At 37.8% G+C, this 18,498-nt stretch overlaps 1 protein-coding gene across 1 annotated transcript in view; it reads right to left on the bottom strand.

Moving 5' to 3' along the window:
* Window positions 1-5,823: 5,823 nt before the first annotated feature.
* Window positions 5,824-18,498, bottom strand: part of LOC129280113 (uncharacterized) — a 45,336-nt gene continuing 32,661 nt past the window's right edge. The window contains exons 14-18 of the mRNA XM_064112033.1: window positions 17,682-17,764; window positions 16,048-16,159; window positions 12,365-12,507; window positions 10,637-10,754; window positions 5,824-10,106 (exon numbers count right to left, since the gene is read on the bottom strand). Coding sequence (XP_063968103.1) covers window positions 7,111-10,106; window positions 10,637-10,754; window positions 12,365-12,507; window positions 16,048-16,159; window positions 17,682-17,764 — 3,452 coding nt within the window. The 3' untranslated portion in view covers window positions 5,824-7,110. The remainder of the gene's footprint in view (window positions 10,107-10,636; window positions 10,755-12,364; window positions 12,508-16,047; window positions 16,160-17,681; window positions 17,765-18,498) is intronic.

Here is an 18,498-nt window from a genome sequence, read left to right as displayed (position 1 = left end):
ACTTGAATAAAAAAAAAGAATACCCGTACTTATTCTATATTATATCCCTTACTTAAGATTGTTGTATTGAGAGTGTACACAAGGAGAAAAAGAATAGTTTTACTACGAAAAACGTTTGCCATGAAATAGTTCATTTTCCTTGCTGACGTCACGCATAGTCCATTTTTTCCCTAGGGAAAAAGTGAACTATACGTTTTTTGACCCCGCCCCCTACTCGATTCGCGAGCTGTGCGGCGCGATGCGAGCAGAGCGCTGCTCAGCCCAACGGTACTCTCTACTGCATGCCACGGGAAACTTTCGGCGAGCTGCACTAACCAGGTGGGCTCGCTGAACAGACGATCAATACGGCAAGGCTTATTGTTTTCTCAACTTCTCAACGATTGTTCCATCATCGACTTATTAAAAATCGTTTTGCTGTAAAAGTCGGGTATCAACGAAGAATATCGTATGAAGAATATACATGAGTGGAAGGGATATAAAACAAATATACAATGACCCATTCTCGGAACTGGCTAAAACTATTTGCACTCAGGAACATCACATAGTACTATACTCCCTCGGGCCGATGGCCCTCGGGAGAATAGTACTATATGATGTTCCTTCGATGCGAATAGTTTTAGCCAGATCCTCGAGTGTCATTGTATATTTGTATACTATGGCCTGTATTCTAAAGCCTAGTTTAACAAGCAATTTCACGAGAAGCCAAACTTTCAATGAAGTGCTTTCCAGCACCCCCACTGGTCGTTTGATCTACCAATAACTTTACCTAGATAGGGTTAAGGTTTTATATTGAACACAATTTTTTCCTAATCGGAAATTCGATATTAAAAGAATGTTTAGATTTTTGTCAGACACCGTATAGCATTGATTTGTCTCTATTTGCTAGTTCATATGAAATGGTATAGTTCTTGCAGTTGATCACACTTGGATTCATGAAATTGGAAAAAGCAGATATCAAGCATATAAACAAGTTGATTATTTTATGGAATCGCCCAAATACATTTCGTTAAAAAAATTTAAGTGAAAATAATAGTCACACTTTTAATATAAAAAGTCTCAGCCATAAATTAATACATAAGCTTATATACAGCTATATATAAAACACAGCCCCAGAAACATTGGCAACTATCTGTGCCTTTTGCGTACCTCATATGACAAATCTGAAAGACCATTTTTGAATAAAAAATGTAGCTATGTTTTGATTGCATATCACAAAAGTACTGTTCCTTATCCGGACATATGACATTAGTACTGTTAAACAACCTGGATATTTATCGCATTATACATACATGAATATATTGAAAACAGCTTTTCTGTACATGTTGAAGTGAGATGTTGACACGAGTTGATAGCAATCCATTGGATTTAGTAGCAAGCAAAAGAGAATTGAAATCCTTGTACATACATGTACTATTGAGAAGAATATTCACTTAATACAATTATTTTGAATTGAGAGCTGATCAACAAATGTAATAATTTTTAACTTCATTGGCTAAATATCCACTAATAATCTAATCAAAGATAAAACATATTACCGTTTCCTCGGTAAGCCAAACTTCTAAAAAGTTTCGACAATCTTTTCTTGATGCATGAAAAATACAGAGTAACTATCTCATAAAATTGAAAAGACACATGAAAAAAAATCACTGAAATTGTATTTCTGTGGGAGAAATATGAACCAATTATTTTCTAGATATTAATTTTGACTTAAGTTTGCATAAGAGTAACTCCCGACAATTTATTTCAAGAACAGAGAGAAGAGGAAGAAAACCTAGAAATGCAAGAGGATAAAACAAAATAGGCATTGAAGATAAGAGGAGGAACGAGGGGAAGGGGAGGAGGAGAAAGAGGAAGAGAGGAGGAGGATAAAGTGGGAGGAGAAGAGAAGGAGAGGAAGGGGGGAGGATGAGAAGGAGGAAGCGAAGGAGATAAAGGAAAGGAAAAGGGAGAGAAAAAAAGAAGTAAAAATGAAAAGGAAAATAAGGAGTAGGAGGAAAAGAAGTACGAGAAGGGAAAGGACAAAAAAATGAAAAGGAAAATAAGGAGTAGGAGTAGAAGGAAAAGAAGTACGAGGAGGGAGAAAAGGAGGAGGAAAAAAGAGGGAAAGGAAAGGAGGAGGGAAAGGAAAAGAGAACAAAATGAAAAGGAAAATAAGGAGTAGAAGGAAAAGAAGTACGAAGAGGAGGAGGAGGAGACAAGGGAGATAAACGAGGATGGAGGAGTAGGAGAGATATGAAGAGAGAGAGGAAGAGGTGAAGGAGGAGAAATAGGAGAAGAAGATATGATTACGATAAGCAAAATCAGCTACATCTATTAAAAAAGAAATTACATGTTTTCTCAATGGCTCTCTGGCTAGACAAGCAGAATGAGAAACAAAGAAAAACAAACAACAAAAGCTAATATAACTATATTGCTTATACCACATGGCAAGTTTGACTGAAATTAATGTACACAGCTAAAACTTACAGAAGTAAAAAAAAAAATCACGAGTGACAAGTCATGGTTGAAAATATGTAACGCAAAGTAAAAAAAAAAATTGATAGATCTCTCTGTTTAACATGTACATACTATTATGTAAGATTTCTATATGGTCAGTCACAAACAACAATACGACTTATTAAAAATAAAAGCTATTAAGCATCTACAGAGAAAACTAATCACATATCTGAAACCTTTTATCAATATCAAGACACAAGGAAAATGAAGCAAAGATTGATATCAATAAAGTAACAAATACACATACTAGGTGCTAAACCAAGGCAGTGAATTGTTCTATACACAACAAAAAAAGTAAGTCCCCCCTAAATCAAATTGCTGTAACTTTTGAACGGAATTATTTTGAGATATGATATTTCGTAGGTGGTTTTCTACACTCATTAAGCAACCTCTGGGGAAAAATGAGATTGATCGGTTGAGTCATGCATGAGTAATTAAAGATTGAATTAAAAATGACCATTTTTGAAAGTCACAAGAGTCGTTTTTCAGATTGTGCAAATACAAAGGTGGGCAAAAGTTGTTTTTAGGTGAATTTTATGGTGTTAATGCTGTTTTACTATCCATCATTTAGCCACTCCACACACAATTTTGATATCGTATGTTTATGGTTGAGTGAGCACAATAATGCAGGGGCCGCGGGGGGGGGGGGGGGGGGGGCTCAGCCCCCACTTTTTTCCAAAAGCATGTACAAAAATGTAAAAATGACCATACGATTGTGATTTTTTGCATGGTTAGCCCCCCCCCCCCACTTTGAAAACCGTTCCGCGGCCCCTGTATAATGACGTATCATCAAAGGGGTTTATGGCAGTATCCTCTACAACTTGTTAGATCATGTTAAAATTTGAAAATGTTTGTGGCTCCCCCGATTATAGGCCCCTCCCCCATTTTAAAATTCTGGATCCACCACTGATTTGTCCATAAATTAAACTGATCATGAGAATTTGTAAGAAAAAATACATTTATGCAGTATAAAGAGTATTCATTCCTAAGTTTTCGAATGTGCTCGCTCAACCATGCAAATTTTAAAACTTCGGAAAGTGTGTGGTGATAGAAATGATGGATAATAAAAACAACATCAATTAAAGTCACATTTGAAACCGAATTTGCCCCCAATATTCACTTTATTACCATTTAAAATGGGTCTGTGACATTGAAAATACCAAATTTCCCACTTTGATGTGTGCTCACTCATCCATAAATAAACAAATCGATTTCATTTTTGCACAGAATTCAGCCCATAGGTTGGTAAACATTACTGCCAAATTACATTGCTAAAGACAGCCTTGAAAAAAAGTTCCACCACATTGAATAGGGGTAACTTATTCTTAAACATATGCACCAATAATGTACACAAGTCTATGAGAGAGGAAGTCAACATTTTAACAAATATGAAATGAGGGTTTGTTTCATGGACGGTTTTTGTTACTTCTGCCAACAGTTATTTCATGAAACTTCGCACATGGCTTCAGTGTAACACTATCCAAAATGTGCGCACACCAAAATAACCATTTGATACGGCACAGAGTGGGGCCAGGGCCTTGAACTTTCTTCTCATTTGCATAATTTTCGAATATTGTGTACTCACTGATGCATTAAACATCGGGATTTTCAAAAAAATAAAATCAAATGAACCATGCAAGGAGGTTTGTGATAGATATCCATAGTTACAAATTGCATTTTTTCCAATAACGTAAAAAAGAGCTAATCACATTCCACATGTTCATTCAAGCGTGAATGTTCAATTAAACGCCTTTGAATCATTGAAGCATGTTAATTGGTCATGAACATAACGAAAAAGTTGAGAAAATATCATTTTCAGTTACCAAAATGAAACAATACTTGCCTATGATATTTGAAAATCGTATCTTTTGTTTTCAATAAATGTTCATTGAACCGTGAAACAATGAATATTGTTGAAGATACTCTTCCCAAACATAATTGTCATCATATTCTATCACTTTTATTGATAGAAATGTGTAAAAAATCCAATTATAGCAAATTTGGACTTGTGTTCATTCAACCGTGAAATTTAGCCAGAAAAGTTGTATCGTCTTTTAGAAAGTACCTTTTACAAGCCTTCTGACTATTTTTCATGATGAGAATGTGGAATTAGTTCCAATAAAAATGGAATCAAAGTTATGACATTTGGCTTGTGACTTTTGAAAAGTGACACTTTTGCCTTCTGACGGTGCTCACTGAAGCATGACGTAAAATACGTCCATAACATTTACTCAGAGGGTAGCCTATAAAATTACCTACACGCTCATGTAAAAATATATTAAAAACTCGCATTGGTTCGGAAATTATTGATGTTTGTTTAAGGGGGGACTTACTTTTTTTGTTGTGTATATTTGAAGATATGACCAACTGGCTTTGTCTATTCAAACATGCATCTATCGGTTTACAACCAATCACATCGCAAAGATGTACGTTTCTACATTGGTGGATGTCAAATGCAGTATTTGTGCTGGTGTTGGACACACAATTTAGATTGATTTCCCGAGCTAAAAATCACTTACTGTCTTACATGTATCTTTCTTACGGATGAAGTAATGAAAAAACTAAATGCGTCACAAAGAAAATAAAGTGATCTTAGAAGACAATATTATGCATATTTTTTTATCATAAAAATAGTGATCAACATTAAAAAGCTTTTATGATACAAGTTTCATATCAAAGTCTTCAGAAAAAACCCTTTCTATTACATATTTAGTTTTAAATGACAAGACATTTGTCAAAATTATCAAATGTTATTTCACACTTTGCAACTCTCCATCCAGGTGTTGAATGTGTATACACAAGCTTTATCTCATATGCAATAAGGGTTACAGTATACAAATTCAATATTTGTAAAAAAAAATAGTGAACAATCTAAAAAGGACCCAAAAAGGTCATCAGTCATGCATCAAACTGTGGATAACTTAACCCTAACTTACCTGGGATATTTTGTGAGTTTAAAGTCCAGGGGAGGGGGGGGGGGGGGGCCTTTAGTCACCCCCTTAAGATCTTGGCCCTGGATTGCGCGATGGCAACAAAAATTTGCACATTGGTAGAGAATGACATAATCTACCCCATTGCATAGGTAAATTGCACTAAATTCATATATTATGCGAATATATTTCTGAAATAACACTTTTTGCTCTAATTCACTAAATAAATCTCCTAGGCTAATTTTTGGTGAAAACATTTTTTTGTGGCATTCCTGAAAACGACAAATGAAAAAAATTCAATTTCCAAAATCAATTTCTAATGTATTTTATTATTTTTTTTTTTTATTTATTATGTATTTCTTTGTTTTTTTCATCTTTTTATCTTTATTGTTTTTTTGACAAAATCAGGGACATCATTTCAGTCATAATTAATATAAAATAAAATGACTGTTGTCAAAGTGAGAATAATCACTCATTTATGAAGTTTAGATGAAACAGATTTGGTATTGACTTTGTACATGATATATGCATTTTAGAGCAATTTTGGTCTGACATGCACTGACATATTGTTGAGTAATTTCGTAACCGCGTGCCCAGGCATCACAAATTTGGTCAAAAAATTTGTGTAAAACTTAAAGGTAAAAAGTCAGCGAGCGGCGCAGTCAAATAACTTTGCGCTGTAGATATATCGCGAAAAACGCTGAGGAGCGGGCTGAATAGCCCCCCCTGTAAGTTAGGGTTAATAGTAGAAAATGCTATGTGAAACACCAACTTCAACATCTCACTTTCTTTAGATCCAGAATTTTGACATAAAAAATAGCTGTATGTATATCATTCGCGAGATAAGCATTGATTGAAGCAGTTGCATAGTAGAAAACACTACTCCCATCCCAACTTTCGCAACCAAATTTAGCTCGAGGCCTCATCATATTTTAGCTTCTTATTCTCAATTAAAAGCTGACCATCAGACTTTCTAAAAACTACAACCTTTGTAAAACTTCCAGGATATATGTTTTCTGTTAACAACTAGAAATTGACTTCTACTTTGGATCAACAATGATGTAAAAATACAAATTTATATATTTACTCTTTTTTTTCAAACCTTTACGTTCCTACTCTTAAATATTACAATCAGCTGACAGGAAGATTGTTGAAAAGCCCCTTGCTCTGTCCAAAAATGCTGCTTAAATTTTAAGAAAATGTTCTCTATTATCAAGTATGAGAATGTTTACATTGTACCAAAATTGTATATTTTCCTGCATTGGATTTGAAGTGTAAGTGGAGCATCTATTTGAATCTATAATATCCAAACATGGCAGTCTGTCCAGAGTCTTTGAAAGACTTCCTGTTACTTGTTAAATCAGCTGACCAGAGGACTGTCTGCAGGCTACATGTTTTCATCAAGAAACACGGTGCTCAAAAGTTAGTGAACCCCACCAGAAAATTGACATTTTTAATGTGTTCTTCTAGTTCTGCCATGTTTTAGATAAATAGTGAAGTCAGGTGATAAAATACAACATTCATTAGAGTTTAATTCTCTGGGCTTGTTGGGCATTGTAGTGTTGTTGTCTACATTCAACATGAAGGAGTGGATATTGTGATGGGGTTCAATAACTTTTAAGTACAACTGTATACTTCTATCAATCTATGGTACTGAAATTGACCCTTCTTCAATATCTGATCTTTACCAATCCAACCACGGAAACCCATTGCCCCCAGTCCTTGCTTTCTTCTTTGGCAAACTCCCTTCCTCCTGCTCTTCTGCTTCTCGTTTGAATACCTTATGCTCGACCTGACATTCAGATCCAGGCATATCATCTGATGGATCTTCAAGGAAGGTAATGCTACTGCCACTGAAGTCACTGCGGGCATCAAAATATTCATCATCATCATCATCATCATCACCATCACCACCACCCCCACCACCATCATCGTCATCAACATCAACATCAACATCAACATCAACACCATCATCATCACCATCATCATCATCATCATCATCATCACCATCATCATCATCGTCATCAACATCATCATCATCACCATCATCATCATCATCATCATCACCATCATCAACATCATCATCGTCATCATCACCATCATCATCATCACCATCATCAGGATTATCACCATCATCATCATCATCATCATCACCATCATCATCACCATCATCACCACCTTCATCAGCGGTAGCATCGACAGAGCGACCGCCATGATCTCTCCTCAACGACTTCTTGGGGTACTCAACTTCACATTCCAAGCCTTCTTGCTCGACTTTACCAGTGGTGTTGGAGAATCTGGAAACAATATTCTCCTTCAGTACCCCTGATAACTTCTTCGGCCAATCAGAGCGATACCTGGCTTTCTCGTCTTCTGCACCTTGAGCGTCAGGACGATCATCTTCTTCATCATCATCACCATCACCACCACCCCCACCATCATCATCGTCATCAACATCATCATCACCATCATCATCATCACCATCATCAACATTATCACCATCATCATCATCATCATCACCATCATCACCATCATCATCACCATCATCATCAGGGGTAGCATCGACAGAGCGACCGCCATGATCTCTCTTTAACGAGTTCTGGGGGTACTCAACTTTACATTCCAAGCCTTCTTGCTCGACTTTACCAGTGGTGTTGGAGAATCTGGAAACAATATTCTCCTTCAGTACCCCTGATAACTTCTTTGGCCAATCAGAGCGATACCTGGCTTTCTCGTCTTCGGCACCTTGAGCGTCAGGACGATCATCTTCTTCATCATCATCATCACCCTCACCACCACCCCAACCACCATCATCATCACCATCAGCCTCAACATCATCATCATCATCACTATCACAAGCACCCCCACCACCATCATCAGCCTCAACATCATCATCATCATCACTATCACAAGCAATCCACTCACCATCATCAGCATCAACATCATCATCATCATCACCACCATCACCACCACCCCCACCATCATAATCATCATCAACATCATCACCACCTTCATCAGCGGTAGCATCGACCGAGCGACTGCCATGATCTCTCTTCAACGACTTCTTGGGGTACTCAACTTTACATTCCAAGCCTTCTTGCTCGACTTTACCAGTGGTGTTAGAGGATCTGGAAACAATATTCTCCTTCAGTACCCCTGATAACTTCTTTGGCCAATCAGAGCGATACCTGGCTTTCTCGTCTTTGGCATCTTGAGCGTCAGGATGATCATCTTCTTCATCATCATCATCCCCATCACCATCGCCACCACCTCCACCATCATCATCATCAACATCATCATCACCATCAGCCTCAACATCATCATCATCATCACTATCACAAGCACCCCCACCACCATCATCAGCCTCAACATCATCATCATCATCACTATCACAAGCAATCCACTCACCATCATCAGCATCAACATCATCATCATCAACAACATCATTGCCATCACCACCACCATCACGATCATCAACATCATCAACTTCATCCCCATCATCATCAGGGGTAGCATCGACAGAGCGACCGCCATGATCTCTCTTTAATGACTTCTGAGGGTACTCAACTTTACATTCCAAGCCTTCTTGCTCGACTTTACCAGTGGTGTAAGAGGATCTGGAAACAATATTCTCCTTCAGTACCCCTGATAACTTCTTTGGCCAATCAGAGCGATACCTGGCTTTCTCATCTTTGGCATCTTGAGTGTCAGGATGATCATCTTCTTCATCATCATCATCCCCATCACCATCGCCACCACCTCCACCATCATCATCAACAACATCATTGCCATCACCACCACCATCACCATCATCAACATCATCAACATCATCACCATCACCATCAGGGGTAGCATCGACAGAGCGACCGCCATGATCTCTCTTCAACGACTTCTGGGGGTACTCAACTTTACATTCCAAGCCTTCTTGCTCGACTTTACCAGTGGTGTTGGAGGATCTGGAAACAATATTCTCCTTCAGTACCCCTGATAACTGTTTTGGCCAATCAGAGCAATACCTGGCTTTCTCGTCTTTGGCATCTTGAGCGTCAGGATCATCACCTTTTTCTCCCTGGGACCGCATCCAATCTATTTTCCCAAGACTCTCATCCCTACATTCTGCATTTTCGTTGTCAAATCTTTCCAGGTTGCCATGGAAACTGGAGACAATTTTTTCCTTGAGTGTTCCCGATGGCTCATCTGCACCATCGGCCTGATCCTTGACCTTGCGTGTCTCAGCACTGTCTTTGCCAAGAGCTGTATCACCACATCCCTGAGGCATCGGGTCTTTATCCTCAAGGCTGTCATTGCTGCATACCATATTTCCTCCGACACACTCTCCAATTAGACCCTGTGAGCTGGACACAAACTTCTCCTCTCCTGCTGCACGGCACGTCTCCTCTGACTGATTGGAGGATGTGCTAATCAAGTCAATAACATCATCAAGGGTCTCACCTTGGACAGTGTCCCGTTTGCTTTCAGTAAACATCCAGTCTACACTCTCCAGGCTACTACTACTGCAACTAGAATTGTCTTGCTCACTCTTGACACAGCTACGGGAAAACTCCAATCTGCTACATATCTTCTCAAGTTTTGATGCTTTCTCTGTTGGACACAGTACAGGTGTAGACTGGGAATTGCTGGTCGGCCCATCAAGATAATGGTTTGGTAACAAAGGTATTTCTGAAATGTGCAAGTAAATATATGGTTAAGGACAGCCATGATAATATTGTATCCATTATTTTAACAGGGTAATGGCATGGGGCGTATCAAAGTGAAGAGTGTGCAAGAATGAGAGGAGAAACATAGAACAAGGTCAGTCCCAACCCCCTCCCCTTCCGGCTCACCCCTCCACTTTCAAAAGCTTTCTGTGACCCCTGTGTTAGCATCATGTTCTAGTGGTTCTGACTCTCCAAATACAATTACAGTGTTTGAATCCTACTCCAGGCTTTAATTTCCTTTGATAAGAAATAAATTCAAATTGTCTGCACTCGACCCAGGTGAGGTGAATGGGTACCCGATAGGATTAATTCCTTGAAAGCTTTACCGCCTAAATGGCGGCTCAGCCACGGGTAGGATAATGGTATGATACCAAGTACAAGTACCCTGGTATTAACTTTAGGTAAAGTATATGCTTATAGTAGCTGCTGTGCTGTATACATGGATCTGTTATCATTATATAACAGTGACTGGATGAACAGATGGAGTTGTACCTTGCAGGGTCGGCTTTCCCTCTATCATTATAGAACAGCTATCCAGTTGATTCCCACTATTAACTGTATAAGGGGCTGCAAGCGTGGAGCCAGGAATTGCAAGTCTTCTCTCTGTAACCTACAAAATGAAAGAATAAAATGAACAAAACGTGCCCGAATAAATAATCTTACCTCACCAATTCGGGAGTGTGTTGGACACTTTGCCTATCCGTATATAACAAATGGTCATGCGTGTGTCTTTTGTTTTGAAAAAGGTCAAGCAAAATGAAAGGCAGTCATGGAACATTGCACATAAGTGAACTGGATGAAGAAAACAATGTTACAGAGACTGGAAGACTACCATTAATTTAACAAGTTACCAATTGCTCCCGGTAAGATGTACAATAAACTATCAAAGTATCAGAACCTTAGAAGTCAACAGGTTAATGGTGGAGTCCTGGGGCCATTTCATTAAACTCGATGTATTACAGTAACAAATGAATTTACAGAAGATTGGTGACCCTCTCTTTTGCTGAATGATACATCCCATGTAACTGATTTTATAGCAACCAAGAGCATGTTCCAGTTGTGTGTATCTTAACCCTAAATTTCCCGGGGTATTTTGATTCTTGTCGTTCCCGGGGGGGGGGGGGGGGGGGGGCATTATGCCCCCCCCCCCCCCCGTTATCTCAGCCGCGGATCGCGCGATCACAACGAAAATTTGGATGATGGTAGAGAATGACGTAGTCTATGCAGCTACATTGGTAAATTTTAATGAATTCATTTATTTTTATTTCATAATAATTATGCTAATTTATTCATGAAATTATACTGTTTGCTCTGATTCACTAAATAAAGCTCCTATAGAATGCTATTTTTTTGTGAAAATATTCTTTTTAGCATTCCTAACAATTGTGAATGAAACAATTCTGGTACCAAGACCAATTTCTTATGTATTTCTTTGTTTTTTTTAATTCTTATGTATTTCATTTTTTTTTACTTTTTTTTAATTGTTTTTTCGATGGAAATCATTCCAGACTTAATTCTGTTCATAAACAAGGCAAAAATAATGAAGTTTAATAGGTAAAAGTAGAAATAATGAAACATTTATGAATTTTGGCTAAATACACAATTGGCATTGGATTTGTACATGAAATCATGTTTATGAGCAATTTTGGGTCTGACATGCACTTACATAATGTTGTGTAATGTCGTAACCGCGTACCCGTGCGTCACAAATTTGGTCTCAAAATTTGCGCGAGACTTGAAAGTAAAAAAGTCAGTGAGCGGCGAGGTCAAAAACTTTGCGCAGCAGATATATCGCAAAAATTAACGAGGGTGGGGGGCATTATGCCCCCCGGGAGATTTAGGGTTAATGTACATGTATACAGCTTTGGAGCTAAAATAAGATAATTTATTAATTTGCAAACATCACGGCCCATATTCTAACTCGGGTTTTAAATGACACCCTGGTTCAAAGTTGAGGTTAAACTATGGAAAGCCAGTTGGTACATAAATCTTTAACAATAGAGGTTAAATTTAACAGCTCATTTGACTCCCAAAACATTATTAACTGCCTGGGAAGGATAAGTATGACAATTGTCTTCACCATTGAATAATTAGTAAAGAGCACAGTGAACTTGAGAATCATTCACTGTGAACAAATTTCGAAACGTTTGGCTTCCCATGATTTTAGCACAGAGTTAGACCATGGTCTTAGTTAACCCATACTTCACAATATATATATACCTGTTGAAGAAGTGTGCTCCTTTCTTCCTTATTGATACCAAATTTTACATCTTGTTTCTCCTCCATATTCTTCACACCAGTGTTATTGATAAGCCATGTATTTGTGTCTTGAGTTGCTCCATGAACACTCTGGTGCAGCAGGTCTGGGTAATGAGAAAGTAGCAAAGGAAATCTTGTTGGAATAATCAAAAATTACTTTACACTTACAGTTTCTTCAATGGTTGACAAGACAATAATTGCAAATATATTATCACCTAACAGGAATACATTTTCTTGAAATACATTGTAAATGTCTCAAATTTGGAGGGGAAAATGTCTCAAATTTGGAGGGGAAAAATAACCACAAAGTAAACCCATGCAGAAGGTTTATTTAAATAAAACAAAGACAAATCATAGAAGCTTAGCAACAACTTCATACAAATTAGACGTAGAATAAGAAAGCTTTGGCAATGTTTTGGAAAGTTTTGCATACTTCACTCAAAACAGATATATGCAAGCCCTAGTCGATAAGCAAGATATGAAAGCATTTATATCACAAAACACCGTTTCATTAAATGTTGTGAAACAAGAAACGTTTTTTTCCTCCTGACAAAATTCACCATTTTGTAGCCATTTTATTTATTTAAAGTGATCCATTTCATTTTGTTCTGATTTAAAAAATTATCACTTTGGCTCTTGAAAATCGGCTGAACATTAGGTTTTTAGTGTAAAAATACCATCCCAAAAGTTTCATAGTATCATATCTAAAGGAACTATTACAAAACTCTGGAGATGTAAACCAAAGTTTGAAAATAATTGGGGATACGTTTCAATGACTACGTGTAGGCCTATACAGCGAATCTGTGCACCACACAAACTCTATATGAAACCAGTATGACCTACATACATTGTGTACAAGGTACGCTGAATGCAGAGTGCAGCTAATAATAGTGTGTGCATACCCTTATAAAAATCGCCAATGGTATCTGAATGGTGCTGAATGGTACTTGAATAGTGAATTGAATGGTAAATGGTATTTAAGTGGTGTTTCTAGGGTACATGCTTAGTGGTAGTGGTAAGTCTGTTCAATTTTAAATGGTATACCATATACCCAATGGTGTCTTAGTGATACGTGCCTCTAATGGTATGATTGGTATGGTGAACGGTATACCATATACCAAATTGTGTCTTAGTGGTATGTGCCTCTAATGGTATGATTGGTATGATGAATGTTATACCATATACCCAATGGTGTATCAGTGGTAAAGGAAAACAAACAGGTCAGATTCGGACGACTTCAAAGTTATTCGTAGTAGGCTAAACAGTAAAGTTAGATAATTTCCTGTGATATTTTTTTCGAAGTTATAGTAGCTCGGCCAGATATTTATTGTCTTAGAATGTTAGAATGTCTTACTGCCACAGGGATTCCCTGCCACCGCCCCTGCCCCGTTGGCGCTGGCCGCTGCTCTCCGGGCCGGGACGCGCCTGGCTATGGCGATATGGGGTGCTTATATCTTGTATTGGCTGAGGCGAGCATTAAGTATTAATTTGGTCATATGGCCTGATATCTATTGTCAATGTTTTACAAAAACCATCTCTGAATACCGGTATGAATTTATGAATGCATGATTTGTTAATGCTATTGTCATGACATTGACTGCCAAAGTGTCAACTTAGGCCATATGTTAGTTACTGCACAAAGTTAATAACTTAATTTTACTGAAATTGACAACTTGCCGAAAAGAAATTGCTCTGGAATTAGGCCTATAATTTGTTGTTGATAGATAATGTTGCTAAATTTAAGAATAAGATGGCATGATCAGGGTAGTATGAGATGAAACAGGGGTGAAACATGGTAAGGGGTCCTAAAGTTTAAAACATGATAAGGTAATTAGTAAAGACTACGCAGGCCCTAAAAAGCTACGCACCACCTATTGCGCATGCAACGTCAATGGTGAAAATGCACACTTTTTGTGTTGAGTTGTGACTGGAGGGAGTGACAAATAATGACATAATTTCCTAAATTTTTATACAGAGGCTACATTAATTATGCAGAGAAAGCCTACAATTGTTTGGAATTTTGGAGTTACATGTATATTCACCTCAATTTCATATTTTCCTATAAAATATGAACACATTTTCAAAATTTTAGGAATATTCTAGAAATATTCCATGATAAATCAAGAAGTGTTCTGAAAACATGAATGGATTTTTGTATTAATGAGCTATGTGATATTTTATTTTTGGTTAAGGTTTATTAGAATATTTACCACATTAATAAGTGATTTGTTCAAATATATATAAAAATTGGCATAGCTAGCACTTGTAAACAAAATGCGTAGTTTTATATCCCCCCCCAAAAAAATTAGGCCCACACTAATCTAAAATAAGTCATGCCAGGGTTGGCAAGATCGAAAAGGCTAGAATGTGCAAATATACTGCGACATTGCACTTCCGGTTTCACGCACTTCCGCCACACACGATATGCTATTTCGCCCTGTATTTTTACAGAAAAGTTAAACAGATTAACACGGCAATAACCACCTCTCTGATATGGTTATGAGTAACCGTATTTTGCACACTGCGGTTTATCAATAAACCATATTGGGTCTGTTTCTTCAGGTCATGATACATGTTTATTCTTAGATACCAAGATTGACAGAGTATACATGTAGATGTCACAGTGGTCCATTTTATCGACGTTCTTGAAATAACGTACGGTTTATGGTAGGCCAATGGTGTGAAGTGAATGGTAAGCCAATGGGAACGGTGTATGGTAGGCCAATGTTGTGCAGTGTATGGTCTGCCGATGGTATACGGTGAATTGTAGGTCAGTGGTGTATGGTGAATGGTGTACAGTGAATGGTAGGCCAATGGTGATCAGAGAATGGTGGCTGAATAGTGAATGGTAGGCCAGTGAATGATGGCTGAATGGTGAGTCATGGTAAATCTGTCTATAGTGGCCATGGTAGATCAATGGTGAATGGTGTTTGATCAATAGTATATGAGTGGTAAATGGTGCTCATGAATATGATAGTAATGTCTCAATCATTTAAATTAGTTTGAATTGTATACCATTGGGGCTTGAATGGTATACCATTGTTGTATGGTGGGTGTTGTGTGAATGGCATTCCAATGGTATATCAATGGTGTATAGTACATGGTAGTCAGTGGTATACCATTAAATTTTTCTATAAGGGTAGGACATACACACAGCAGAACTGCAGAAAGGAGCCCACATATTTAACAGACTTTTTAAATTTGAGAAAAAGGGGCATTAGCTGAATGCGTCTTACAGACGGTTCTCAAAATAGGGCTAATAAATTGCTACTTGTTTTTCCTCCTTCATCTTAGTTTGAGAATTTTTTTAATCAACTGAAGTGAAATGATCCTCCCAAGTCTATGGAGAAATCTAAATTGGCAAAATTCACTGTTATCAAATGGACTACAAAAAAAAGCTACAAAAGGATTATAAAAAAGGGAGAGGAAAATTGCTACAAAACAGCTACAACATGGCAAGTTGCCCAGGGTCGCCACATTATTAACATTTAAAAAAAAGTGCATTAAGGAACCAAAATAAAGCAAACTCTGCACTGTATATACCACTCTTGGTCCTGCGTACTTTGGAATAGTATATCCATTGGCTCTTTTTGCACATCATTCATTGTTTTGCTCTGAATACAAGCTCTATTACTGATACTCACTTGGAAAGAGAAGGGGTTCCAAATCTCTTCTTTCTTGGGGCCCGAAGGGCCAATCTTCTCTGTGCACATTATGCTTGTTGCCAGCTGCAAGTTCACCTTCCGCCATTCGAACCTGAATAGATAAGGTTTATAACAGGTACATGCAAGCTTTAATTACATGTATGAAGCCTTGCTTTAATGATTGTGATGCATGGATGCTAGTAGTGCCACACAATAGCCCGGCTACATACTGCCAGCATCCATTCACCAATTTATGCATGCCGTGACACTGACCTTGAAATGAGCCTGGTGTAAGGTCCACTATCACTTGGTGTTTGGACTTGGATATTGTGATTGGTATTGTGTTTTGTAACCCCCATTGAGTGATGGAGCTAGGTTAGGCAGCCTGAGTCAAGCTCTAAGCACCAACATTAGCAACGACACTGAACTCGACATGAGTCTGACTCAGTCTGTTCAGGACTTAATGTACATCAACAGGTGTTTAGAAATCATGTTTTGTAAACCCTCATTTCATTTGGAGACATGTAAGACAGCAAGTTCTCACCACCAACACAAATATCAACGCTTACACCGACACAAACAATGAACATGTCACTGGTCTGGTTAGGACTTACATTAGCAGGAAATGAATATTTAGATTGGCATCATGTTTTGTAAAACATGCAGCCACTCTAAGGTACCATGGCAGACAGAATCAAGTCTTTCGCGCAGGACTCTCGTTGACAACAGTTCATAACCGATTCTCACATTTATTCATTGGCAAAACCATGGGGAATGCAAGAAAGCTGCTATGAAAAGACACGTAGGCCCGTATTCTGAACTCTGGTTTAAATCAAAGCCTGGATTAAAGTTGCCATTTAATTATGGAGAGCAAATTGGGGGTACAAGTCCATAACAGTACACCTTCCATTAACTCATATGACACCCACAATTTTCAGGATTGTCTGGGAATGATAGCTGAAGTATTTTTTTTCCATTTTGAAAGCAAAAAGGAAACAAAATAGTAAACATAAGAAATATACAATAAAAAACAGAATTTTTGAATTTAGGCTTTCCATAATGTAAGCGCAGAGTTAAACTGTGGTCTAAGTTAAACCTGACTTCAGAATACAGGCCATAGTGCTGTTAGAGGAGGATTCTTGCTAAAGGCCACCGCACACCTTACGACTGTTCGCGATCCGATTTTGGAACAAATCGCATTTTGCTCATTTTCTGAAGATGTGAATGGAACATATCATTTCATTTGAGGTTAAAATTAATTGAAAGAATAATCTTACAACCATTTTGAAAGATTGCAAGCCTTTATTTTGGAGTAAAGGCCAAATTAGTTTCAAATCGTAGCCAATCGTAAGACTGCTATGACGTCATTACGACTAGATATTAAATTCTCTTTTATTCTAAGAAGGATGATAGCATAGTCACAGATTTGATCATAGGTATTCGTACGATGATTTATAACATTACACAGTATGATATTCCATGTCTCAATATTAGCATCCAATGCTACAACATTTTATTCTGAAATCGGGTCGCAGACCAGTCGTAAGGTGTGCGGTCGCCTTAAAAGACACGGCACAGACTTGACAAGGTACCTAAGCACCAACATTAAAACTCGAAATCCAATTCACGCTTACCTTGGCGTCATACTCGTCGCGCTTTGCCCTCATGGTTTTGCAGTCCAACGAAAACAGCAGATCATGATCGCTGATCCCGCTCACTGAAATAGAGATCGAAAAGGCATAGAGATTGTGAATTCTTTCTTTGGGGGCTGTACCGAATGAGAGTTTAACCCTTATTAAACTGGGGGGGGGGTCAATTTGACCTCTCCCCCCCTCCCCTTGACAAATTTCATCACTACGCCGTCACGCAAAGTTTTTTGATCGCGCCGATCACTGACTTTTTCCTCTTAAGTCTTGCGCATCTTTTGAGACCAAAATGGCGACGCCCGGGGACGTGGTTCTGAAATCACGCAACACTTTGTAAGTGCATGTCACACCCGAAACTGCTCAAAAACGTGATTCCGTGTACAAAGTCAATGCAAATTGTGTTTTTGAACCAAAAATCATAGATGTATGATTATTTTTACTTTTGTTGGTTTAAATGGATTTATCTTATGCTATTTATGATCGCAGAAAGGTCCCCGACAAAGTTCATTGAAAAAAAAAAACAATAAAAAACAAAGATTTGAAAAAACAAAGAAATACATATTAAAGAATTAAGAAATAACAATAAAATACATTTTTTGTAGATATTTGTTAGAATTGTAATAATTGATACTCCAACCAAAAATTAGCATTCTACTAGCTATATAAATTGAGTTAAAGGCAAAAACATACACAAAAACAAAATAAGGGTAAATTTCATACGCTTATTTGCATAATTAATTAATTAAAAATAAGAATTAATATAATACAATTCAGTCTCGTAGTTTACATCACGCGATCAGCGGAC

Source organism: Lytechinus pictus, chromosome 17 (assembly GCF_037042905.1).
Source record: "Lytechinus pictus isolate F3 Inbred chromosome 17, Lp3.0, whole genome shotgun sequence".
Taxonomy (NCBI): Eukaryota; Metazoa; Echinodermata; class Echinoidea; order Temnopleuroida; family Toxopneustidae; genus Lytechinus; species Lytechinus pictus.
Note: the sequence above shows the minus strand (reverse complement) of the source record. Positions and strands in the feature narration are given on the sequence as shown.